We start from the raw sequence: 27,587 nt of genomic DNA, 5'->3' as shown, positions 1-27,587 counted from the left end.
ACAAAAACTGAACTGAAAAAGGAAACATTGGCATTGAAACACCTGTAATAGAGTTGTACTGGCACTGAAACGGGTATTGGTACTGAAAAAAGTTCAACTGAAAAATAAAACACAAGCATTAAAAAAATTACAATCTTAAAATCTTATTATCTTATTTTATTTTGATATTTTTTGCATTATGATGTGTTTTTCAATGTTAATCATCAGATTTTTTCTTCATATCTGTCTTTTTCTGTGAGCTTTTTTTTTACACTCAGTTTTTTTCAGTGTTACTGGTTTTCAGTTTCAACTTTCTGTTTTTCAGTTTTAATTTTCTGTCATTGGTTTGTCACAGAGAGGAGGGCCCTTTCTGGGCCTACCTTACCCAGTATGCCTTGCAGTCCGACAAAGATATCTGAAGGCAATGGCATCATGGTGGAGATTTTGAGCCAGACTCAATTTTTGCTTTAGTGCTTGTTAATATGTGATTTTATTAAGATTTAATATTTTTTCAGGCAATAAAGTAACCATGTAGATTATATATTATCCAATATATTATGCAAATAAAACCTGTTTTATGCTGTCTCCGCAGCATTTTTGATATATGATATGATTCCTTTTGGAAGATAAATGTCTCACAGATTTAATCTAACAATTGTAGCTGCCACATGTTTTCAATGCCAAATTTTACTTTCAATGCAAAAACTTAACTGTCACTGTTCTAGCCCCATATTTCTCTTCCGGCTGTCCTCTGTCAGAATAATTTAATTAATTTAATTCATGTATAGTAGTATAATAGTTACAAAACAAACACTATGTGAGCATTCACCATGTGAGGAAACAGAAAAATACATTTTTTTGCTAAAGCAAGGTCAGCATTGTTAGACTGTGTAAAATCCAATCTGTTAATAGGGCTACAGAACAAGAATGACTGAATGATTGAATGTTTGACCTGAGGGCCGGAGATGGTGACTGTGTCCTCAGCGTTGTGGCAGGCTGGGACCACCCCCTGAGGACACTGAGCCATACACTCCTTCCAGGTTAACCCTGGAACACAGACAGCAAGCAAAGAAGGTAAAAGATGTGCCAAAAATAAACAATAAAAAAGGAAACAAACAAAAAACCCCTACAAAACATACAAACAAGTACATTTTAAAAGCAATTCCCTCTCTCTCGACAGTGTGCTTATTGTGCTGTTGAAATATGGTAAAAGAAAGTGTTGTCAGTATTTTATACATGTGTATATTGAGGTGTCCATGTCCTGTCTTACAGAAATAAACAGCAGCAAGCAGTAAATTGAGATTTTGGACACTTATTAATCATCATCATTTAGCACTATAAATGACAGGTGTCACATCTATCACATCTACAACATTTTTCCATGGTATGTACACAACTTTTCACTATCAATGTAAACACAATATAGTTTTCAACTATCAAAATTTACATAGATAGATTCTTTAACTGTATTATGAAAACCCAAAATAATGAGCCCAATGTATGGAAAAACTAGAGCCTGATTGATAATGTCAGCCAGACTGTCACAGTGATTAAAATGTCAATGACCTTTCTCATCTCGACAGACATACAGTTGACATACTTGACTCTGATGGTTTTCATTCCAAACAAGTACATTTTAAAAGCAATTCCTTCTCTCTCGACAGTGTGCTTATTGTACTGTTGAAATATGGTAAAAGAAATCACTGCTTTTTCTTACCGACTGCAGCCATGCCTCCATGTGGAAGGTTGGCCTCTTTAATGCAGCGGCCTCTCCAGTAGGCAGCCAGAATGGCCTCATTGTGGCTGAGAGAGCCATCAGCATAGCCACAAGCCAGCTCTCCCACTGAGTGTCCTACAATGCCATCAGGCTGCAGACCCAGCTTAGTGAGCAGGTCGATCTGAGCTATCTGTAACAAGATGAGATGAGATGAGTGTTTTATGGAGCTTTTTTCCTATCTTTATTCAAGAGTGTAATATATCAATTTGAGAGCATGATTTATTGATTTCACTTTCAAACTTTGTAATATAGTCCCTCAAAACCCCCCTTGCTCTCAAATAGTCTCTGCTTGCACTTAGATTTGCTTTGTTTCTGCTCAAACTGTGTGCTTGTACTCAAATATAATGTTGCTTGCACTGATTTCCCGCGCTCCAGTTTCAGCCCTTCTCCTCGCACTCAGACAGCTTCTGTGCGCTTGTGGAACTTCTGCTCACAGATTTCTCCTCTGCAAAAACCCTGTCAAAATCCCCAAACCAATAGAAGGCCAGGTGTATTGTTGACCAATGAAATGATCCCTGCCTCCTCACAGGCATGTTCGCTTTACTTCTTAGAGCGTCCCATACAGGCGGGTTCTCTTTAACCGGGTTCAACCACTCCTGCTCTCCAGGGCTTTATTGTACTTCCCTTGCTTTCTCAGCAGAATCTGAGAGCAGAATCTGAGAGCAGAAGTTCCACGAGCGCACAGAAGCAGCCTGAGTGTGAGGAGAAGAGCTGAAGCTGGAGCGCGGGAAATCTGTGCAAGCAACATGATATATATATATATATATATATATATATATATATATATATATATATATATATATATATATATATATATATATATATATATATATATATATATATATATATATATATCTCCATTACAATGTCAGACATCAAAGAAAGAGTGTCAGGTATGAAGAGCTGGACAGCATCGGGCCCTGACATGATCCACATCTACTGGCTAAAGAAACTAACTGCACTCCATGAACACCTGGCAGCACAAATGAACCAACTGCTGATGGATGGGACCCACCCAGGTTAACCCAAGGGCAAATAGTTCTGATCAGGAAGGATCCCCAGAAGGGCGTGATTCCATTCAACTACTCGCCAATAATCTGCCTCTGTACAGCATGGAAGCTCCTGTCAGGCGTCATAGTGGCTAACATGAACAAGCACATGACCCAATATGTGAGCTGAAGAAAGGCCCAGAAAGGAATTGGTAGTAATACAAGGGGAGCCAAGCACTAGCTACTGGTCGATAGAGCAGTCACCTAAGACTACAAGACCAGGCAGACCAACCTGTGCACCACCTGGATTGACAACAAGAAAGCCTATGACTCAATGCCACACACATGGATACTGAAATGCTTGGAAATGTACAAAATCAAGAGGAAACTAAGAGCCCTCATCAAGAACTCAATGGGGCTGTGGAAAATGACTCTGTAGGCCAACTCAAAGCCAATTGCACAAGTTACCATCAAGTGTGGCATATACCAAGGTGATGCACTATCCCCGCTGCTGTTCTGCATAGGCCTGAACCCCCTCAGCCAGATCATCACAAAGAGTGGCTACAGATACCAGTTGCAAAGTGGAACAACCATCAGTCACCTCCTTCACATGGATGACATTGAGGTGTATGCCAAGAATGAGTGAGACATCGACTCACTGATCCACATCACCAGGATCTACAGCAACAACATCGGAATGTCATTTGGACTAGATAAGTGTGGTCGGATGATAGTGAAGAGAGGGAAGATGACCAGAATTGAAGGGATTCATCACCCTGAGACTGTGCACTAAGCGGAACAGGGGAGGCCGAGGACTGGTGAGCATCAGAGCCACTGTTTTTTTACACTCCCCCTTTGTGTGGCATGAAGTGGCCTAGCCTTAGCCCAAATCTAATGCATGAGCAGCTTTGCTCTCCGTTCCCAAGACTGGTTTTTATTAACAGTTCCCAAAGTCAGCACTGAACTATACAAAAAAGTTGTTATGTAAAAACGCATTCAGGAGCAGAGAGGAGAAATACAAAGCAATTAAATCAAGTTATCTAGAAGCACCTAGGTTTACTGTGCATAAAAAAAGATATAATACAATATTATTTTGAATGGTTCCTGTCTGATAAGAATGAAACATATTTCTCAAAATCTTTGATAACAGTCCTCCCCCCAGGGGATGGAGGAAGAATAAACACACACCGGACCACCGCAACAGTCACAATGGATTCTGCTCTAATCTAGAGCTGTTTACCGGCAGGAGGAGTTTATTATTTAAACTTTTGGGATTAAAAATTGATTCATCTTCACTTTCGGTTCTCAACCTAACTTAGTCAGAGCTAATACCAGAGTCACACACCCCCCTCAGCTGCTGCCATCAATAACAAACATCTTAAATGCCGGTGAGTTTTTATAATTTTAAATTTGTACTGTATGTAGATATCTATGTGTATAAACAATAATGTCGCTGTCATATTTATGCCTTTAGATGATGTTAGTTTGAGTGTGTAAGGAGCAGTTATTGTTTGCAAAATATAGCCTGATTGATCTGAACTCCACTCAGAAACCAAGCATTTTAAAAGTCGTTTACTTGTCGTCTTGCGGACAGACCTGACAAACCATGAATTCAGACTTTTTACAAATCTGCATCATGATGTCGTTATTTTGGCATCCATTTGATCCACTTATTTCAATTAAATCACAGCAAAATCTTAGTTTGTTTTTGTTCTAAAGTTTGTTTTGGGTTCATACCTCTTTAAGGTATGTAGTTGTCGTCTAGTAAGTGCAGTAAATCAACAGATTTTTGGGGGGAGTTTTGTGAAATGGGTTAATGCAGTTTATTACAGCAAAAAAAAGTTGAAAGAAAGAAAGAAAAGTTGATAATGTATCTCTATGTTTACAGATAAGTGTTGGTGTGACTGTTGTTAGCAGGAGGACTGAGCCATCATGATGGCAGGCAGGCTGAGCTTCAGTAACACCACTGTGCTGGCTCCCATTGTCCGGGTAGAGACTAGTATGTGTTTGCTGTCGCTCGCTGACTATTTGGGGTGAATAAACACAAATGATCCTGTGGTTAAAACTCGCACGAGTAACAAGAGGTGATAATTCGCTTTGCGTTTGGTGTGAACACAAGAGAGCACTTCATAATTGTTTCAGGCAATTAAAAACTGTGTGTGTGTGTGTGTGTGTGTGTGTGTGTGTGCGCATGCATATGTGTATCATGCATTCATCCAAAATAAACAAAGTATATATTGCAAGAAAACTATTTTGTTAAAGTGGATTTAAAATTGACTGAGATCTAGAAAATAATTGCCAAAATTATCTTTGGTGTTAGGCTGAGCAACTGAATTGTTGGTTTTCTTTATTATTATTATAACTTTTTTAATATTTGTTTTTATTCTTAGAGAGAGGCATTAAAGACCCCTGTATTGAGTGTGCTGTTACTGTTTGCAAGAAAGTTGCAAGCAGCTTCTCATTTAGTTGGAAGAGGAGAGACCTGGTCACAGCGCAGGGAGAGGGTATTTGATACCAGTGGGAATATGGTTACATGCCACCGGGCATCTCTCAAGCCAGAAGCCGTTGATAGGCTTGTTTTGGCACAAAAACTCCTGACAACCTGTTGGTACTGACCTGTTGGTTGTCACAAACACACACACAAATAAACATAAAAACAAACACATAAATAAACACACATACATACATGCTCACAGTCCTTTCCTGTGATGTGACTGTTATTGTTCTGCAGAGTTGTGGACATCTGCCTCTGTGTTTCACACAATATGCTATTTTTATTTTACCGTTTTTGAAGTGACCTGTTGTCACAAACATCATACACAAGTGCATGATATTATTGATCATTTTATTGAAACTGTCTCATAATTTTCATATTCCACAATGCATTACCATTAAGTAAATGTACCCCCCACATATGCCATGTTTCCCACATCTAACATGACATCTCCACTCTACCTGTATGGCGGCAAGACCAACAAAGGCATGAACAGTGTCTTCAAAAGTAGCATCGTCGGCCTCCATGAGCAGGTGAGACACAACCAGGCCAGTGTCCTTCAGGGCTGTATCTGACCGCAGAATGGATTCTCTGAAGTCTGGCAGCTGCATGAGGCTGCGGCCCATACCTGCCCACTGTGTTCCCATACCTGTTAAGGTAATACACAATCACTGCAAGAAGTCTGAGATAAAAAGATATCTGAATTTATCAACAGTTCAGTTCCAAAGCTCAACATTTATCATTGTGTGAGCAGACAATATTTGTAGTGGTGTTCAACCAACATGAGGTTTTTGATAGCCATTTTCTTTTTTTTGTAGCACCCAATTAATAAGAAATAATTTGTATTAGATTGAATACCATTTTAATTTGGCATTCCAAACATTCTAATGTTGACAAATACTGAAAAAATGTAATGATGAAAAAAAGAAAAAAATATTGTTTAATTCTACTCAGTTCTACAAAAACCAACTCTGGATAATCCACAAACAACTGTAAACTGTATTAAAACTGTAGACATCTTGTTCTGTAGATAATAAAAGGCAGTTACTGGCAGACCCATGTACCTATTTATTGACTTGTTTGATGGCTCCTGGACAACATCTCCTCTGTGCATTCAGAGACTCACCTGAACAGATGTACCAAAGCGGCCTGGGAGTGGCCTGCACCTGCTGCACCTCCATGACGTCATTCTGAGAGCCAATCAGAGTGTAACCTCGGTAGGGCATGCCAGCAGTGGGAGCTCCTGACACCTCATTCAGCAAAGACAGGAAGCTGTCATCTGCACTGAGTTCCATCCCCTTTTGGAGCACGGCATTCACTGCAGCCTCTGTTCGGCCACAGGCCTGAAGCACCCTGGGAAGTGCCCTCGGCAGGGCAGTCATGTCAGCTGGTTTTTGACCGCTCCTCTCAGCTGGACGGAGGATCACATGCACATTGGAACCTCCAAATCCAAAGGAGTTGATGCCTATGATACCACCTCGGATGGGAATAGGCCGGTCAACAACTTGAACGCGACCATCAGTGAGGGCAGGAATGTCAGGGTTAGGACTGCTGAAGTGCAGGTTGGGAGCCCAGACTCCTCGCTCCAGAGAAAGCAACACCTGCATGACCGATGAAAAAGAAACAATAAAATAATTACAAAGATGAGATGATGAGCAGAATTCTAGTATGGCTTGAATAAATAAAATTGTTCATTATCATTTCCTTTTCTCTTTAGTTGTTTTGACGTCAGAGATGCCCAACCTCCTCCATTTTGAAAATGCAGATGTAAACTGCAGATCAGTTAAGGCTGCAGCACATGGGTAATATATGGAGAGATTAAATGCAGTCCTGTTCGCCTGATTAAAATCTCTGTAAGATATTTCTCACAAGTATGTAATTTCTTATGAAGAAATACAGTTTAATAAACTATGAAACACTGTAAATGAGCCATTCTTTTTTACATTGCTAGGGAGATTTTTCTCATGTCAAATATAGTGCAAGCTCTTGGCCCTTTCCGTAAATGTCCTGTCATGTCATAAAAAAAAAAAGATCAGGACATGAATACAAAACTCACTTAACTTTCTGAAACATCTGACAATCACGCCAACTTTACATAGTGATTGCCCAGGTGTGTGGGGCTGTGATGGTTGTTTGTGTGAACAACCGAGTGTAATACCATCAATGTTTTAAAGGAGAGACTGTCTGAAAGAGTGTTAGGTCCATAACAAATGAAAAAACTCAGACTGCGGGATTAAGTTGAAAGCTTTGGAAAAAAGCTAGTGGCTGGACCCTGAGTTAAGACTGAATTATGATTTGTAAATGTTGCATTACATGATTATGGCGACTTCTGAGTGACACTGATGGGGAAGATAACAGCAGTAAGGACAGGAGGAAGTAAGTCTATCATCACTTGTGAGGAAGTAACCTTATCATAGGGGCAGTCATGTTAAGAGCTGCTAGAATTTCACAAATTCATAATTTGATACAAAAACAATATGTTTTAAATCAAGAATGATCTTTCATGCCTCCGTGACATTGAACGTATTCATTGATTTATTGAGGAAAATGATCCAATCTTACATATTTGCATGAGGCAAAAGTATGTGAACCCTTTCTTTCAGTAACTGGTGTGACCCCCTTTTGCAGCAATAACTTCAACTAAATGTTTCTGGCAACTGTTTATCAGCTCTGCACATTGGTTTGGAGGAATTTTAGCCCATTCCTCCTTACAGAACAGTCTCAACTCAAGGATGTTGGTGGGCTTCTTTGCATGGACTGCGTGCTTCAGGTCCTTCCACAGCATTTCTATTGGGTTAAGGTCAGGACTTTGACTTGGCCATTCGAAAACCATTAACTTTCTTCTGCTTTAACCCTTCTTTGGTAGAATGACTTGTGTGTTTAGGGTTGTTGTCTTGCTGTATGACCCACTTTCTGTTGAGCTTCACAGATGGACAGTTTGACATTTTCCTGTAGAGTTTGCTGGTACAAGTCAGAATTCATAGCTCCATCAATGATTGCAAGCTGTGCTGGTCCAGAGGCAGCAATGCAGGCCCAAACCATGATACTACCACCACCATGTTTCACAGACGGGATAAGGTTCTTATGCTCGAATGCAGTGTTTGCTCATCGCCAAACATAATGTTTCTCATTCGAGCTGAAAAGTTAGATTTTGGTCTCATCCATCCACAGGACTTTTTTTTTTTCCCAATCGCCCTCTGGCTTGTCCATGGGGTCTTGAGCAAACCGTAGACAGCAGCAATGTTCTTGTTGAAGAGTAGTGGCTTTTTCCTTGCAACTCTGCCATGCACACCATTGATGTTCAATGTTCTTCTGATGGTGGACTCATGAAGATTGACTGTAGCCACTGCAAGAAGGACTTTAGCTTCCTTGACATTACCCTGGGGTCCCTTGTGGCCTCCCAGACTATTACACACCTTGTTCTCAGACGAGCAAGGTCCTCAGACTTTGCTCTTGGTGTGATCTTTGTTGTATGATCACTCCTGGGGAGGGTAACAACTTCCATTTGTGCATAATGAAATGGTTTTGCAACCCCTTCCAGCCTGGTGAGCATCAACAGCTCTTCTTCTAAGGTCCTCAGACATCGCCCTTGTTTGAGCCATGACACACTTCAACAAACCTGTGTTATGAAGCTCAGACTTTGATAGTGAAGACCCAGATTTCTCTTCTTTAGATAAGGCAGGGCCTCCCAGACTCACACTAATTTCCCCTTCAAATAAATTGATAATCCTAGAGGTTCACATACTTTTGCCACGCACAAATATGTAACATTGGATCATTTTCCTCAATAAATAAACAAACAAGTGTAATGTTTTTGTCTCATTTGTTTAATTGATGTCTCTTAATCTAGTTTTAGGACTTGCATGGAGATCTGATCATGTTTTAGGTCATATTTATGCAAAATTTCTTAAGGGTTCACAAATTTTCAAGCAGCACTGTATGTATGATTGTAGTTAGCTGCTAATATTTTCTCTTAAGTACTGGACCAAATTGTGTTGTAAATATGCAACACTTATTTTTTATACCTAAGGTATTATTTGTTCAATGTTGTTTTTGCACTAAATTGTGAATACAGTATATGTGAAGATATCCCTCTCATTTACCCCATGTCAACTTTAGCCAATAGATGGCAGTATAAGCCAGCTAATGCTACATTTGGGCTGCAGCCATTTTGGCCGCTGCGGCACCACACCGGACTGTGGCCGGAAAGTTGAGCCAGAGCCAACTTTTGGAGAAACGCAACCCGACATCACTGCAGCTGAAGGCTCCAGTGTCCAATCACAGCTGAAGATCAGACTGATCAGAGTTGTAAACTCTGCCATGAGGGAGCACAAAGACGTTACTAGGATGAGGGGAGGACATTTCTCATCATATGATAACGTTAAAAGTAAAGTTAGACTTTGCTGTCAGCTTCGACTCATTTTAAAAAAGACAAGAGAAAAAGAGAGAGAGCTGAGAGCACCAGCGAGAGAGAGAAAGCGAGAGAGAGAGAGCAGCTGTGGTCAAGTGAGATAGAGAGAATGAAGAGAGGGAGCACTGGTAGCAAAAATGCCTGTCAATCAGATCAATAAAACGTTATTTTCCAATTGTTTCAAAGCGGTTACGTTCTAGAGCACAAATAAACACGCCCACAACCCTCCCACACCTCCGCTCGACCCTGTGGCTGAACAACACACCGCCTGATTTGGTCTGAATACGGCCTTATTCACCACTCTACCCATTCTACCCATTCTATAATACGCCGATGTGGAGATACCAGAACCTTACCGATCTAATATCTTCCAATATTCATTTGTTGTTTTTGTTGTGTCTTTCCAGATACCATAGCCCATGTTCAGCAGAAACTGGAATAAGGTCCTGGATAGTGTTATTGGAAAAGACTGTGGACAGTCATTTCTTTATCATAGTTGGTCACCTGTGACTTCTAACAGAGGACAGGGATATCTAGCCGCAGCATACCAGTGGTACACATGTGTGTGTCATATCAGTGTCTACATCTATACACAGTCCCTTACACTATTGTTAAAATCACTCCCCTCAATATCATGGTGCTGACCTGTAACAATTTGTTTTGTGTAAATATACAGTATGTACATGATTTATTTTATTTTATTTTACTTCAGTCTGTTTCATTGGAGTATGACCTGTTTATTTTAGTTTCAATTCATATTATTAGGCTCTGTTTGTATTAACCACTTGCATGTAGGGTTGTCATAGAACTAACTAATCAGGCCCTAATATATGTAGAGCACTCAAAAGGGCTGCAATTAAAAGATTGTTTTTATCTGCAGGTTTATTTTTATAACTAGCATCATACAGTACAGAGCCTGGGAGGTGTCATGTAGAAAAAAAAAATTGTGCTCTAAATTTAATAGTGTTCTTGAATTAGTAATTTGTGCTCTCATTTTATTCATGCTCTCAATTTAATATTGTTTGTCTCCATAATTACAAACACCTCAATGTATGTTAGCCTGTGAGTGTTCATGTTATTGAATAATCTGTTTATTATTAATTGATCATTAATTAATTAATACCTGTAGCCATCACACAGCAGCAAGAATGACCCAAGTGTCTAAGAATGGGCATTTTTATGCTGGTTGGACAGCAGCCGCGCATACTAGTACAAAATAGTTGGAGTTAATTATATATTTAATTTTATTAAAGAAGCAACACCCTCCTGAGCCTTATTAATAATTTCTTTGGACCTTCCCTTTGACTGGTCTTAGACTGACCAACTCAAGGTCCTGGCAAGAGCTCTAGTGGAAGAATACAATATGATATTTTATGAAATCCAAAATTGCAATTTACACAGAGGTTCTCAGGGTCAATACTAATGCTGGAGGCAGTGTCGTAAAAATGGCTGACCATTTTCATGTTTTTTGGGCTTACATTTTAATTTTTTCATATAGGCAAGGTATTGCTAAAGATGTAATGAATACCATTATATCCCATTATACATGGGCAAAAACCCAGATTAACTGATGGCACAGGTTGAATATCTCTTTAAAAGTATCACACATGGCTGCAGGCAAACCAGTGAGATAAACTGTACAGAGAAACTGACCTTTATGTTAAGACTAAGATGTGATCAATATGCAACTACATACTGTATATAATACACAAAGGAAAAAGGATGTTTTGAATCTTCAGAGCAGCCAATAACAGTTGTGCCTTTCTTACCTTTGTCACAGCAGCGAGACCGGAGGCCGGTTCTGGATGGCCCATGTTGGACTTGGTTGAGCCAATAAGCAGAGGCTCTCGCTTTGCCTGACAGAACACACTGACAATGCCATTCACTTCCTGCGGGTCGCCGACCTGCATGTAGAGAGCAGAAATGCCACAGAGGTAAGACACTCCTGATGAGTGACATTAGATATGTGTGTGAAGATGACATCATTATTCTTTTCAGATTAAAAATGTGCTGCATGTTTTTAAAAGTGACCTTTTCCGTGTCAACTTAGTGTCTTGTGATGCAGACACTTGCAGTAAAAACACAACATCACAAATGTGATTAAGAAACCAGGCTCTTGTGTGCACTGACCTTTGTTCCGGTGCCGTGGGCTTCAACGTACTCAACCTGCTCAGGAGTGATGTTCGCCTCCTGGTAGAGAGAATGAACCAGCCTCTGCTGCATTTCACCAGAAGGAAATGTTACACCTGAAGGACCAGCAGGAATGTGTTAGACAAAACACATGTATTATTGTATAGTATAGTATTGTATAACATACAAATTTCTATGTAACTACTACTGTTCACACTTGGTGTAAATCAACCATTTATCTAGATTATCAAAACACTTTGGAGGTAAAGCTGAGAGTGAGTGCACAAAAACAAGTCTCTCTGAAAACTGTGATAGATGTTTACAACAGACAGCAAAAGGTGATAATTTCACCTTTGTTTTCTTTTCCATGTTTGGCAGGTTTCTTTACTACCTGTCTAACGGTCTAACCTAATCATCAAATAAAATTGATGATATACTATATATACTATATACTAACTGTTTATACACACAAAAACACATAAACAAACACACACACACACAAATACATAGTCATTTCACAAGTACACCATAGCACACTGCAAACACACCTAAATACATATACAGGAAACAGACACTATTGAATTCTGTATATGAATGTATACAAAAATTATGGCACCTATTGTAAGTGAGCCACACTTACTGTAATGGCCACAATGAAAAAGCCTGATATCCATTTTACAACCAAGTTACATGCCTTGAAATGTATTTTTGTACCACATGTAATTTATTTTGACCTGAATAAAATAAGGAAAACGTGACTTAGTGACTTCTCCTTTTCAGTTGTATTGTGAGACAGCAGTGAAAACATTGTGTGTGGCATCAAGACAACATGAATAATCTGCTGGACTAAAATAGAGCTGAAGCGATTTGTTGAATAATTGATCAACAGAAAATAGTTTGCCAATTGATTTGTTGTTTCAAGTCAACAGTACACACACCATTGTGACATTTGCAGGTACAGTATGTTTACATGCTGTTTAATGTGCTGCATCCTAGTGGCTAACTACCTATATCTCCTGCAAAATTATGTTAGCAGTGCACATTTCCATGGTGAATGTTTATTTTGGTTGCTCTTTCAACAAGTTAAGGTGCAGCATAAGATGAATTCAATTTTGTAAATTCGATAAGGAGACTTTAGTGGGAAACCAAATCTGGGTTGTTTTTCAAAGTTTCTGGTTCTTGTGTTGTGTAGCAGGCTGTGTGACCGTCTGTCTATAATAGAGCAATGATGTTGCTACTGCATGGACATATGGTTTAAAATAAAGCAATAAGATTGGCTGTATGGAAACATCCTCTCAATCTTGGCAAACAGAATTGTCTTCCTGTTGCTTCATGCAAATATGGGTGGTGACATCATGAAACCAAAAAAACCTTGGGCTGTAGGAAATTATGATGCCATTTTCTGACATTTAATAGACCAAACAATTAACTGATTACAACTGACTGAATTGGAAGACCCATTTAAAATCTAATTTTTAAACCATGTAAGCTGTGAGGACCAAAGTTCTCTCACAGGCATCTTGACTATTAATTTTCATCTTAATTGACTGTTTCTATAACTTCAGTAAAATCTTTGTAATGGACATTATGTTCTTGTGTCACAGCATGAGTTTAGAGCTCACAGACTCTTAGTGTCCTTCCTCACCCTGCTCTTTATACCCATCTGTGTTGTTGCCAGCATTGACCACTGTGGCATAGACCCTTTTAGCCACTGAACGCTTGGTCAGCAGCACTGCCACTGCTGCCTCAGAACGACAGTATCCATTCCCTGTATGACAGAATGATAGAAATATAAACTTTATATTGGTAAGCAAAGTACAGATAGTGTGTAAAAGTGTAAATTATAAATAATACACAGCTAAATCAATATGACTAAGATTCTAAGCAATTTGTGATGGTAAAAGAACAAGGTTTAACATTATAGAGGAGAGAGAAACACTGCTGCTGCTGATAATAAAAAATATTGATGCATGTTACAGGTTTGATAAAACTGTACAACTGTACAAGTACTATAATATATTTAAAAGGGAACCTAAAGCAAAATTAGGCATATTTCTTTTCAGTTAGGCTGTTAGTTTATTTATACAGTACCAGTCAAAAGTTTGGAAACACTTTCTCATTCACGGGAATGGGAAGATGTGTCCATACTTTCAACTTGATTTTGTACATTAATAATGCATTCTTAATGATAATTTGATCATTTGACTGAAAAGGTTTATTGACCATCCATACATTCACTAACTAAATTTGAGTGGTTACATTTGAGGCATTAAAAAAAATCATAAATCAGCCAGTCAAGGTCCAGGACTCTAAGTACTAAGTACTGGTTTTTAAATTCATTCAATAAATATCAGTTCATCATATTGAACTGCAAATCATTACACCTGAGCCAGACATTTGAAAACAAAATCCAGAAAATTGAACAGTATGAGAGAAGAGCCTTTTTTCTTTTTTTATTCTTTTTTTTGGCATTTATTAGATACTAATAATAGAGAGCTAACAAGGTACAAGGGGGAGAGATTAACCCCTAGGCCATGGGGACACCCTGCAACTTTCTTTTACCTGAGGAGTCAAAGGACTTGCAGGTCCCCTCAGGACTGAGCATGCCCAGTTTCATGAACTGCACCGAGGTGTTTGGCTTGAGCAGCAGGTTGACTCCCCCCACCAGGGCGGCATCACAATGGCCCTGGCGAATGGCATGGAAAGCGTTTTCTAAAGCCAGCAAGCTGGAGGAACAGGCTGTGTCGATGGCGGTGCTGGGTCCTGGAAGAGGAGGGGAGAGGAGAAGAGGGGAGGATGGACTATGGATTGGAATTAGGGATCACATCTGCGGAGAAGATTCTCAGGAGTGTTTCAAACTAGTGTTTCAACTGCATGCCATGGCTAAGGCTGCACAATCCTCAAAATTAATTTTGATAACATCAAATGTTTGGAATATTTCAACCATCATCTGCATCCAGTTCTGCTTGAAAATACACATAGTGATAGACAATCATGCTCATCAATATTTTTAGTGTAATTCTGTCTGCAGTCTATGCTAGAATTATTTGCACAAAATGTACCATGACCAGTGAGTATGGCTATTTAATCAGATCAAGATTCTGTAGCTCCACAAGTATGCCAAATGCCATCAAATGCAGAGTCTGAGTTTAGAATGTGTCTATGTCTATGTGTATCTAACATTGGTTACAACTGCACAATGTGTTGAATAGTTATGGAAACACATTTGGCATGTAAAAAAGGCTCACCCAAATAGTTTCTGTACCAAATAGGGTGATGAGTGATGATGACTGAAAGAGTAGGCTGACAGCATCTTAAACAAAGGAATCCAGGAACTTTGTAGTGCTTTGCACTGTAGGAGCTTTGAGCTGGAAGATAGATGGCCACATGGTGGTGGCATTGGATCCACATGTGCACTGACGTAGAGAGCAGCTCTGAACAGGATTTTCAGGCATCATCCTTTGGCTCAGCATCCCGTTTTAATGGTAAGGTAAAGTTTCTAGAGTGTTTATTTACTGGAAGGCATATTAATTAAGAACATTTGTAGGATTATACAATGCTTTACTTCCAAAATGTTCATAAGTAAAAGCATAGTTTACGCCTTCTATACAGATACAGACAAATTTGTGTCATGGTTTAGGTCAGTTCTAGGCCACAAAACAGTAAATTATAAACATCTGACACTGGGTAAATACCAAATATAAAATAGTCCCACATTTAGTATTTTTAAGACTTGTAATACTTGTTGACAGTACTAACAGAGTTTTTTCACAGAGTTTATTTAGGTGCGTGATCATGATGTTATGTCAGTGTAATGTCTGGGATGAGGAGGCAGATACACAGAAAGACACTGATGTACATGTGTTTTTGGCTGCACAGTGTGGAAGCAAACCTGGAAGAGAAAATACTTTTTTGATACATGCTGGTTGAGCAATATTGTTTACAACCTGTCTGATGATAATGGAAATCTCTGCCACATCAGCTACATTAAAACCATTATGTATTAGTATATGTGTTCAAAGGACAGAACGGATCTTTAATGGGGCGACGAAAAGAAAGGAACTGTTTATGTGTCAAAATAACGTTTTCAGGTTGTTTTTGTAAATATATCAACTCCTGCTCTGAGACATCCATCAAATCTCTATTTTATGATTATGCAGTTGTTGATAATAAGCACTGGCCAAAGGTTTATGACAACAGCTGTGCTGTGTGATCACAGAGAAATTCACAGAGAAGTTTATCTGTGACCATCAGTGTGTGTCATGGTGTATCATGAGCAGATATCAGACAAAAGTCCACTGTGAAAGCAGAAGGTAGGTAAAGTGAAGTCATTCCTCAAACCCTCTCCCAGACTTTCTCTACAGGAAGCACTTAATAGACAAAAGACAGACTATATGTGTGAATGTACATCTCTGTCTCTGACAGAGCAGACAACATCAATAAATAATGTTAAATATTTCCCTGATTTGACATCAGACCCTGGATTGCCGAATATGACCTATAGTTAGGCAATTTAAACCAGCATTCAGATTTTGACTGAGAAATGCAACAGCACAGTGGCTGTCAGAGTGCAGACAGCACATTCAAATACAGTAACACACAATCACAGTGACAGGCTGTAAAATATACAAGCTTCACTTTTTGCATGTAGTCGACGTGTGGCTGTCTTTTGCCCATTAGCCAACAAACTCCCTCCCTTGTCAAGTTGGGAGAAACTTTATATTCTTTTTGAAACTCTGTCTACCACAAATTCTTAATTATTTGTGTCATGTAAATTCAGCATTAAATGTAACAAATTAAGTTATTTCTTTCTTTATGAAAAAAAAAAATCCAAATCTGCATGTCAAGTGTTTTACAAAAAGTTTCAGCATAATATTTTCATGACCTTATAATATGATAAAACAAACGCTTTTCTAGAAAATATGCACTGTGTCAAGCACACTCCCTCATATACATCAAATATAAGAGCAGATGGTTTCAGGCGCACTGGGTTAATGAAAATGTCCTGTGGCAATCTGTCTGATGGCAGTGAACTGTTTTAGCTTCCATCACTGCTTCTCCTCTGAAACTGGTATCCACAAGTGATGCTTTGGGTGTTAACAAGGCAGTGCTGCATTCATTACCTCATCAAGGGAGGATAATATATGTAAGTACAAAGCAGGGACACAGTTGGGATCAGCCAAGGAATGTATCTGCCTGGGCTGCCTGGCCCAGCCTACAATTTTAGATGACTATTACTGTATATTGGTGGTGGCTCTGTGCACGTACCGTTGAAGTCAAAGAAGTAGGAGAGTCGGTTGGCCAACATGGCACGCTGGCAGCCAGTCATGCTATAGCCTAGCAGCTCCTCTGGATCCCTGCTGAACGCCTCACCAGCCTCTGAGCCACTCACCCCGATGTAGACACCCGTCTTACTGCCACGCAGTGTGGCCGGGTTCAGTCCTGCATCACAACATTTAATTGTTTTTAAACAGTCAGTATTTCATTAGACAGCCTCACTGAGATCATGAGCTCTTTTTAAACTAGACAACAGTTTAAAAAAAGTGACAGAGAAAACACAAAAAACAATTCAGTCACACTTTTTTCCAGCAAACATATACTGTGTATCTTTCCCACTGTTACTACTTTCACTCATGTCACTGTCCTTTATTGATTTGGTGCTCTGAAATTTTTCATCCTGTTTCTTCACCTCCATCGATGATGGCCTCGTAGGCAATCTCTAGCATGAGACGCAGCTGGGGGTCCATGGTGTTGGCCTGTTTGGGATGGACTCCAAAGAAGGCTGCATCAAAGTGGCTTATGTCCTTCAGTTTACCATTCCTCTTTGGAAGACCATACAGACCTGGAAAAAAGCAAAAATGGAGAAAACTAATTTTCAAAAGAATTCCTCTCAAAGGAAGTGGTAGTAAATTTTCATATTGATATATCAATATGATATAGATTTTGAGACATTTGGGATCCTCAGTTGGCGGCCAATTGGCTTGGATTGAGAGGGATATCAAATGGATTGGTGAAAGTGCCTGAGAGTAGAAACAAACGTAACAGGGTTTCTTCTCCTGACAACATTTTATCAAATACAAGCATGAAGCATATCTATGTTGTCTACATTGTCAGAGGTGAGTTGTATATGCAGTTCTAACACTTTATTATTGATAAAAATTTGCCATATCACTTTAGCAAAAGATAATGTTGCAGGGAGGGATGGTAAAAAAAAGCAGCAGACACAGTGAAGTGATGAAATGAAGAAGTTAATTTGACAGTGACAGATTTTTCTTTAGTTTGGATGAACTGAGAGCTTCAACACATCATCAAGGTGAAAAACACCTTTTACATGTCATAACTTTTTACTCTTCGTGTCAACCAGTTAACCTCTAGTTGGACATAGCATAAAAAAAGCCTGCTGCAAAAAAAATTCTTTTCAACAATGACTGGCTTGCTGTACATTATTCCTCATAAAGAAGGCCGTCTGTTTTTTCCCTGTTTTCTTTTTCATTTTTCTCAGTTACTTTTCTCTCTGTAACAATGCAATGACTCCCTCAGGCCATGGACCTCACGTTGCTTTATCTGTTTCCCTTTCCACTTTCCCTACTTTCCCATGATGCCTGGTGTGTGGTCTCCGCAATGTTAGATGGCCTTGTCCAACCCTTTCAGCACTTGAATGTTAGCTTGAGATGGTTGCCAGGCACTGAGGGATGAGTCTTTTATTCACAGTGAGGAAAAAACTGCAAGCAAGAGAGGGAGAATTGGAAAGAAAACAACAGGGATGGGAAAAAGATGCGTTATTAAAACTGGCAAAATTAGAAATACAAAAGTGAATTAAGATGATCAAATATAAACAGGCCCTCGCAACTCACACAGGCCGCCAGGCCAACGAGAACCCCACCAGGCCAAAAATACATTTTTTTATTGCCAAAAATAATGCCAAATATCCATTCATCCAGAAATCAATAGCGTTTGGAAGCCTCTGTGCAGTGCTGTTCCGAAACATGAGTCAACCTCTGTGACACTGCCTGGGAAACTATTGGTAGTGCACCTGCTTTTAAGGAATAGGGCAATGTGTAATGTGTGTGCGTAGCAAGTGAGTGGTTGAATGAGAGAGCGAGTGGCAGAAAAGTGACGGTGAATGCGAGCAGAAGAAAACGTTAGCAGTAAGTTGTCAATATGGCAGTAAATGTACAGTACGGGCTACCGTGTGTCAGTTAATAAATACTGCAGCTTGTCAGGACCACAAAAAGTCACATCTGTTGTTTCGACAAGTGTTGGAAGAGTGAAGGGAGTAAGCTCCAAAGTTAGCAACAATGGGTTATCTAACCTGAAGACACTAAACAGAGAAATAGAGAATGGAGAAATGTGTGGCTGCTGAGTCCACACACCCCCACCACCCCACCCCCGCCAGGTGAAAGCAGTCAACCTAGGGGAAACACTGTGCTTCTGTTGGCTAGTAGGTGGTGCTACACAAGTGGGTCATTAATGCAGCAATACATCTAGTGGAGGTCACTTGGAGGTTCATGAGGCTCATCTGATGCATGAAGGAGTTAATACCACTTCCTGTGTCCACTACTAGAAAGTACCAACTAATTATATAATCATATTGCTATATATCATGGGTAGACCACACCATGTAAATTCCATCCAATTCCTGTTGTCAGTAGGTGGCTCTATGACTATGATGTGTTCAGGCCTGGACTCCAATCAAGCATGTGAAATTTGGGGCACTGGACAAAGTCCAGTGGAGTTACAACAGCTTCTTGTTTCATGGCGAAACATGCAAATTGACCGGCACGCCATGTAAGGTGAGTTTCTTGAAAACTCAAGACTTTGATAACTTTTTATCACAATGACACTGGCCAAATATGAGGTCAGTCAGATCAAATCTCTAGGAGGAGTTCGTTATGGCAAAAACTGGCAAAAATTGCAATGTAAATTCAAAATGGTTGACTTCCTGTGTGATTAGGGTATGGTTCCAAGAGGCTTTTTTAAAATCTGGATATGATACACCAAATTTCATTCATCTACATCAAATTTAAAGGTGGGGCCTCTGACTTGAAATTTTCTAGGGGGTGCCCTTGAGCCATTTTGCCACATCCAAGCCCAAGACCTATATCATTTGTCAAGTTTCACCACTTTTGATGCATGTGCAAAGTTTCATGAGTTTTCAATCATCCCCAGCCCCTCAAGAACAGCTTCCTGTTTAATGCGAATACCGCATCACCAACAGTTTTTGATGAAAACCAAAAAGCTTCACAACTTAGCATCTTTAAGGTCTTACAACTTAGCTGACCAAATTTTAGCTGGATCTGGTTAACTGGCTAGGAGTAGTTAGTAAAAGTATAGGGCCTATAACTTCCTGTTGCCCGTAGGTGGCACTATGACGATGATTAAATAGTAGATAGTAGATGCCTTTAGACTGGGACTCTTAGCAAATGTGAAAATTGGGAAAGATCTGACAATGTGGAGTCAAGTTACAATAGTTTGTTTTTTCATGTTGAAACATCGAAATTCACCACATCACCATGGTAACAGCCTTCAGTGAAAACTCACAAGCTTCACAGTATAGCATCATCATGGTCTTAAGCCTTTTCTGACCAAATTTCAGGTGGATCTGGTCAAACTGCTAGGCAGAGGTCATACAAGTACAGCACCTGCAACTTCCTGTTGCCAGTAGGTGGCACCATGACTATGACTCAGTATTGACATGTAGATGTGTTCAGGCCAGGACTCTTATCAAGCATGAGAAATTTGGGGCAGGTTCGACAATTCCTCCCATAGACTGCCATTATAAATTTTAATACTTCAAAAAATTATATAAAATCATTGAAACATGTCACAACAGGGGTGTTGCAAGGTCTATTTTAGGGGGGCTTTAGCCCCTCATAAACTTTCTTTAGCCCCCCCAAAATAAATGTACATTATTAGTTTGAATCATCAATAGCTTTCTCTCATTCATTTTTCATTTCATTCATTAAAATCGATCAAATTGTGCCATTGCATCTTCAAATTCACAATGTACCTAAAGCACCGGGTGCTAGGACCTTGGAGAGGCTGCTGCTGCTCTAGTCCTGCATTTCCATTGGCTGTGCTGCCCACTCTGCAATTCCTGTACCATCTTTGGAAGAGATTGTAACGGTAGTCAGAAACTACTGAAGTTGTGACAAGATGTTGGCTAAAACTTTACCAAGATAAACATAATATACAGAGTGAAATAGTAAGTAGTTACAGAGTGAGTATACCTTGATCCAATGTGAATTTGTATTAAATAATGGTCAATGTAGTTAGCTATAAAGTTACTCGTTTGATACTTGCTTGACATTAGCTACATTAGCTAAATTTAGGTTTAAGTGAGGAAAAGACAAGAGGATAGGCTATATAACACTACCATTATACACCAGAAACTCCTTATATCATCACAGTTACAGTGATCAATCGCTTATATGGATTAATAAGCTCAGGACAGAATCATTCCTATACAAATGCTGTTTCAATAATTCCCACTTACAGTGTTCATTTTGGGTCTTTTCATACATGAAAATATGGGGAAAAAAGTTAAAATTAAGATCACGCTATTTTTATTTTTACTCCCATGATACACATATGATATTGTAATTAGCAGCTGCAGCACCATTATCCGGGGTGCGGAGGTGCGGGGTGTGGGTGTGTTTATTAGTAACCACCGTGAAACAATCAGAAAAAAACATTTTCTTCCTCTCATTCACTGGCTTTCACGCTCACACTGCTGCTCTCCTCATCCACTCTCTAGCTCAATTGACCACTGCTTCTTTCTCTCTCTCTCTGTCTCTGTCTCTCTCTCTCTGCTCACTTGGGCGTGCTCTCTCTTTCTCTCATCTTAAAATGAGTCAGGAAGGTGTCAGCAGTGAAACAGCTGTACTGTATTTTGAAATAGCTACATTAAATAGCAAAGCTGGCCATTTCATTACTTATTTATTCATATAATAAATATGCAAATATCAATTAGATGATAATCTGCATGAGAAATAAAGAAAAAGAAAAAAAATGGTTATAATAATCATTTGCTTATGGTGCTTAATTTGACCCATGATCACTATAAGCGATTTCCACTGTACTAACTAGCTGACGAGCCAGCCAGCCAAAGTGTGAACAAGCAAAGGAGATGTTATTGACAGCTCTTTACATACTTTGCTTTTATATGCCTCTTAAATATTTCAAAACAATCATATCAGTAGGCATAGTTTATTGTTCATAATTAGTTAATGTAAGTGAAAAGGTCACATTGTGTTGATCATAATGCAATTTTATATCCCTCAATTCCTCAACCTGTAGATGGATATACGAAATTTCTTCAGAAAAGGTGGCAGCTCCACCAAAGGCCAGTCAAGTGAGAAGATTTCGCCAGTTCAGACAAATACAAATTTAAACTGGTTGATCACTCATTAAGCCTTGAGTTCTTGTAAATCTGAGTTTAATAAAATAAAGTGTTTCTAAAAACAGGCAATGAGAGGGAGAGGACAAAGATGGAGGAGACTGACAGGGCTGAAGGAGCAGGTCTGATGGAGGTTAGTGATCAAGAAGAAAGTGAATGGAAAATAACAAAACATAAGAGGTTAGCTCCATGGTTTAACTCCCAAACCTGCAAATTAAAACAAATATCACGAAAATTGGAAAAGATTTGGCATTCCACCAAACTAGAAGAATCTCGCTCAGTCTGGCAGGATAGTCTTAAATCATATAGGATGGCCCTCTGTAATGCCAGAGCCACCTATTACTCATCATTAATAGGGGAGAATAAAAACAGCCCTAGGTTTCTTTTCAGCACTTTGGCCTGGCTGACAAAGAGTCATAACTCTATTGATCCATATATTCCAGTGGCTCTGGGTAGTAATGGCTTAATGAGCTTCTTTAATGATAAAATACTAACTATTACAGACAAAATTCATCACCATCTACCCTCAACAGGCACCGATTTATCCACAAACACAGGAACCTTAGAAACAGCTGTGAAACCTGAGATATATTTGGACTGTTTTTCACCAATTGACCTTTCTGGATTAACTTCAATGATTTCTTCATCTAAACCATCAACCTGTCTCTTAGACCCCATCCCAACTAGGGTGCTTAAGGAAGTCTTAGTCTTAATTAGCACTTCTTTATTAGATATGATCAACCTGTCTTTAGTAACAGTCTATGTACCACAGTCCTTTAAAGTAGCTGTAATTAAACATATTCTTAAGAAGCCTACTCTTGATCCAGGCGTCTTAGCTAACTATAGACCTATATCTAACTTTCCATTTCTTTCAAAGATCCTCGAGAAAGCAGTCGCCAATCAGTTATGTGACTTTCTACATAACAATAGTTTATTTGAGGATTTTCAGTCAGGATTTAGAGTGTATCATAGCACAGAGACAGCACTGGTAAAAGTTACAAATGATCTCCTAACTACATCGGACAGGGGACTTCTCTCTGTGCTTGTCTTGTTAGATCTTAGTGCTGCATTTAACACAATTGATCATTAAATCCTATTACAGAGACTGGAAAATGTAATTGGCATTGAAGGAACTGCATTAAGGTGGTCTAAGTCCTATTTATCCGATTGATTTCAGTTTGTACATGTTAATGAATCCTCCATGAAGGCAAAAGTTAGACATTGAGTTCCACAAGGTTCTGTACTTGGACTAATAGTATTCACCTTGTATATGCTTCCTTCAGGTAATATTATTCGGAAACACTCCATCAATTTTCATTGTTATGCAGATGATACCCAAATATATTTATCAATGGAGCCAGATGAGACCATCGATTGCCGATCACGCCGGCGTGATCAAATGACGTGTCTGTTTCAGGATGTCATGGCATAAAAACAAAGTCACATTAAGTGTTGCTGTCAACTTCTGTCCAAAGTGCTGGCTTGAAACTCTTTGCCAGTTTTTGTTTGGTGTCGATAAACCAAGTAAAAATGGAGATACGTTGATATAAAAATCATGTTTACAAATGTGTAAAAGCGTGCAAGATGGGACGGGGCAGATGTCGCATTTATTTTATATCTTCGTCATTTTTGTCATATGACGAAATGGAAAAAATGCTTGAATCTGCTGATCGTGCTCCACAGATTCAACATTTCAGGAAGGGAGGATTGCCAACTGTGAAGAGCACCTACGGAGGAGAAATGCGGGAGAGAGAGGGAAGTGGGCGAGAGAGAGAAGCGGGAGAGAGAGAGAGAAGCGGGAGAGAGAGAACAAGAGACGTGAGGAGATATTGAGATAATTTTCCGAAGATTTGGAGTTTTTGAGTTGGAAAAATGAAGCGAACGCTTAACATAAGCCAAGCCATAAAGTTGTTTTTTCAAGAGGAAGACGCTGATGACAGCTCATTGTCGGAATCAGAGAGCAACGACCAGTTGGGTTGAGCTTTTTCTCTCAACCTAACTGTTTGAGAGAGGGGGGAGTGAGGAGAGAGACACAGAGAAGCATAATAACAACAATAATAACAATAACAGTGATAATAATAATAGAGATATGACTAATAATAATAATAGCAATACTAACCAGAGGTGTCAAGGCAAGACACCTACAACTTTTGAAGAGTGGCACAGCTGAAAAAGAAAAAAATGCCTATGGCTACCCCTGCTTTTTGTTGTAAATAGTTCTCTATAGTTTGATTTTATCTCAGTGTTACCTTTACATATTATATCTGCACTATTTGGGAACCTCACTACACTCTGGGAATGCAAGGCCTGTAATATAGTTCTATGTCTAATAGTTTACATCAACTAATTTGAAGAGTGGCATAGCTAAAAAGTAAAAAACGCCTATTGTTACATCTGCTTTTTGTTGTAAATAGATGTATATAGATTGATTTTATCTCAGTGTTACCATTATATGTTCAAATTTGCAACATGTGTTTACAATTGCAACCTTTAAAATGCTTTGTTGAACATGTTTGTGTTTCTTATAGAGAAAGTACTACAATTTTCCAAATCGGATTTTATGTATTTTGTGTGTTTTTTGGTTCAATATGATGATATAGTATGTCAAAGTGAAAAATAATTGTCTGGTCATATAGGTGATGTTGTGCTGAAAAGAAGGATACCAAACATTGGCATGTTAAACATTTTTTAAAGTGATATATTAAGGCAAATTCAAAAGTATGCAAAAACGGCCAAAATAGCCCAAGACTCCTGAGGGTTAAAGAGCTCATAGTACCCTATTATCCCACTAGAACACTGCGCTCCCTGAATGCAGGCATACTTGTGGTTCCTACAGCTTTCAAAAGTAGAACGGGAGGCAGAGCCTTCAGCAATCAGGCTCCTCTCCTGTGGAACCATCTTCCAGATTCAGTCCAGGGGGCAGACACCCTCTCTACATTTAAGAGAAGGCTTAAAACTTTCCTTTTTGATAAAACTTATAGTTAGCGCCGACCAAGCATGCCCTGGACCAGCCCTTAGTTATGCTGCTATAGGCCTAGGCTGCCGGGGGACTTCCCTTGATGCACTGAGCTCCTCTCTCCTCCTCTCCATCTGCATGTATTCATATATCATTACTGCATGTTACAAACTTGACTTCGTCCCTGGAGTTTGCACACAAAGCACCCCAAGGACCAGGCTCTGGCCTGTGGCCGTGAGGATGTCCTTCTCTAGCAGTCACTGCTGTTTGTCACTGCTGTTTGTTGTTGCTAGTCATGTATCTATTGTTATTGTTGTTCTTCCTTCTTCTCTGCCCCCTCCCACCCCCTCTTTCTTCCTCTCTAAACCCAACTGGTCAAAGCAGATGGCTGCCCACCTAGAGCCAGGTTCTGTTTGAGGTTTCTTCCCGTGAAAGGGGAGTTTTTCCTTACCACTGTTGCCAAGTGCTTGCTCACAGGGGAATTGTTGGGTCTATGTAAATTAAAGAGTTCGGTCTAGACCTGCTATGTGGAAAGTGCCCTGAGATGACATTTGTTGTGAGTTAGCGCTATATAAATAAAACTGAATTGAATTGAATTGAATATGGTGTTTTTTATTAATGACAACAAGGTGGGGCTATTGGTGCCATGGTTCAGAATGCCATGCGATTCTCATGGAGAACTTGTATACCAAGTTTAATTTCATTAAAGACAAGAGAATGGCAAAAATATCACGTTATAATGTTAATTTAACGCCCCCTTTTGATAGAATTGTATGTATGAAATTTTACACACTTGTTCAATATGACTTTCTGTACAACATTTCAAAATTTGGTTGCAATCCAATTCAGTATTGAGGAGTGATGGCCAATTAAAAGCATCAGGTCATGCCTTCAAAACAAAACGGTATGGGATATCGAAAAAGGAGCTAATAAGTTTTGTCCGGGATGCTCTTAATATAGTATGTACCAAGTTTGGTGAAGATTAGATGAAATATGTGCCAGCAAAAGCAAAAAAATGTTTATCAAAAATCCACAATGACAGAATTTTTTTTTTTTTTTAGGTGGAAATGGTCTATCATGCGAATCGGAATCATCCAAGGTACACATTGTGCAAATATTGTTTTGATAAACCTTACGATTCATGAGTTATTAACCAAAATGTAAAATATGTAATAACTGACCATATGGTGACACTATTGGTATCAGGTTTTAATATCTTAAGTATAGGCACACAGGACACCTGTCTGTAAAGCATGAATACTTCAGCACTTTTAGTTTTTGAGATATCAACTTTCAAACATTCCTCCCATAGACTTTCCATTATAAATTTTAATATTTTAAAAAAATTATATAAAATCACTGGAATACGCTAGAAAGAAGAAAAGTAACAAGGAACATTTGAATGGTTTCTGTCGCCCAAAGTATGCAAAAGTAGTCAGCGACCAAAAAAAATGAGCTAAGTACAATAAAAGCGAACATCTGCTGAGTGAGCTGCACAGATTGACAGTTGAATGGTTTTTATGGCACAAAGTATGCAGCAGTTGAAAGGAGCCAAAAAATGTAAGGACGACAGAATAATAACTAGAAAATGCAATTTCTGTAGAAATTGTGTGTGATTGCTGAAAGCTGATTTAGATTGCATTACTGGAAGCTGAATTCTATTGAAAAATCTACCAAGAGTAAAATCAGCTACAGGTGGAACTGAACCTACACTCTCATGTTTATAAGTCACACATGCTACGCACCGAGCTAACATCACACAACAATGCCAGACCAGATTTTAGTGATTAGAATTACAACTTCATGAAATATATCAGTTGTAATTTTTCAGACTATTATGTGCATGTGTCTGTACATGACAGTATCTGATGTTGTTTTTGTATGAATTGTTTTATTGTGTTTCTGAGGTGAAGACAATTTTGAACTGTAAATGAAAACTGAATGTTTGAGGTGACCAACAGTTTTAAACTGAGAAAGAGGGGTTTTATCACAAGGACTGTGTACTGCAGTCTCAATTAGCAGATTGACAGCACCTGTGGGCGTGTGCATTTTTTCACCTTCAACTCTACTGAGTTCTGCTCTAAACAGGGTTTGAACTCAGAATCTTTAGATCTAAAAGGAACTCTAATGTGACATGATCTTAAACCACTGGACTACTCAGACATGCTTTATGTGACAAGAAAAGATGTGTTTAACAAGCATATCAATGTACATTTTAGGTAATGATATTTAAGAGAACTGGAGTCTAATTGAATTATTGTGTATAATAAAGATGTAAAGCAACTTTGTACATGAGAGCAATATTATGAGGAGTACTGCAATGAGTTGGTATTGAACACACAACTTTGTTGTCTAAGGGAGAAAGGTGTTCTAAACCACTGACGTGACAGACATTCCCTATTATGAGAAGAAAAAATCTCCATTTTGATGATGAAAATGTATTTGTCTCAAA

The 27,587-nt window shown here is 39.0% G+C and overlaps 1 protein-coding gene across 5 annotated transcripts in view; it reads right to left on the bottom strand.

Moving 5' to 3' along the window:
• Nucleotides 1–27,587, bottom strand: part of fasn (fatty acid synthase) — a 78,817-nt gene that overhangs the window by 42,666 nt on the left and 8,564 nt on the right. For 2 of the 5 annotated variants that reach the window (XM_067576942.1, XM_067576941.1), the window contains exons 3-12: nt 17,470–17,622; nt 17,049–17,222; nt 14,343–14,543; nt 13,426–13,548; nt 11,781–11,896; nt 11,420–11,554; nt 6,366–6,840; nt 5,701–5,888; nt 1,697–1,886; nt 932–1,026 (exon numbers count right to left, since the gene is read on the bottom strand). In XM_067576942.1, coding sequence (XP_067433043.1) covers nt 932–1,026; nt 1,697–1,886; nt 5,701–5,888; nt 6,366–6,840; nt 11,420–11,554; nt 11,781–11,896; nt 13,426–13,548; nt 14,343–14,543; nt 17,049–17,222; nt 17,470–17,622 — 1,850 coding nt within the window. The other 3 variants (XM_067576944.1, XM_067576943.1, XM_067576945.1) reach the window with 3 other exon arrangements.

Source organism: Thunnus thynnus, chromosome 20, assembly GCF_963924715.1.
Source record: "Thunnus thynnus chromosome 20, fThuThy2.1, whole genome shotgun sequence".
In the NCBI taxonomy this organism is placed as follows: domain Eukaryota; kingdom Metazoa; phylum Chordata; class Actinopteri; order Scombriformes; family Scombridae; genus Thunnus; species Thunnus thynnus.
This window is presented reverse-complemented; position numbering and strand designations above follow the sequence as displayed.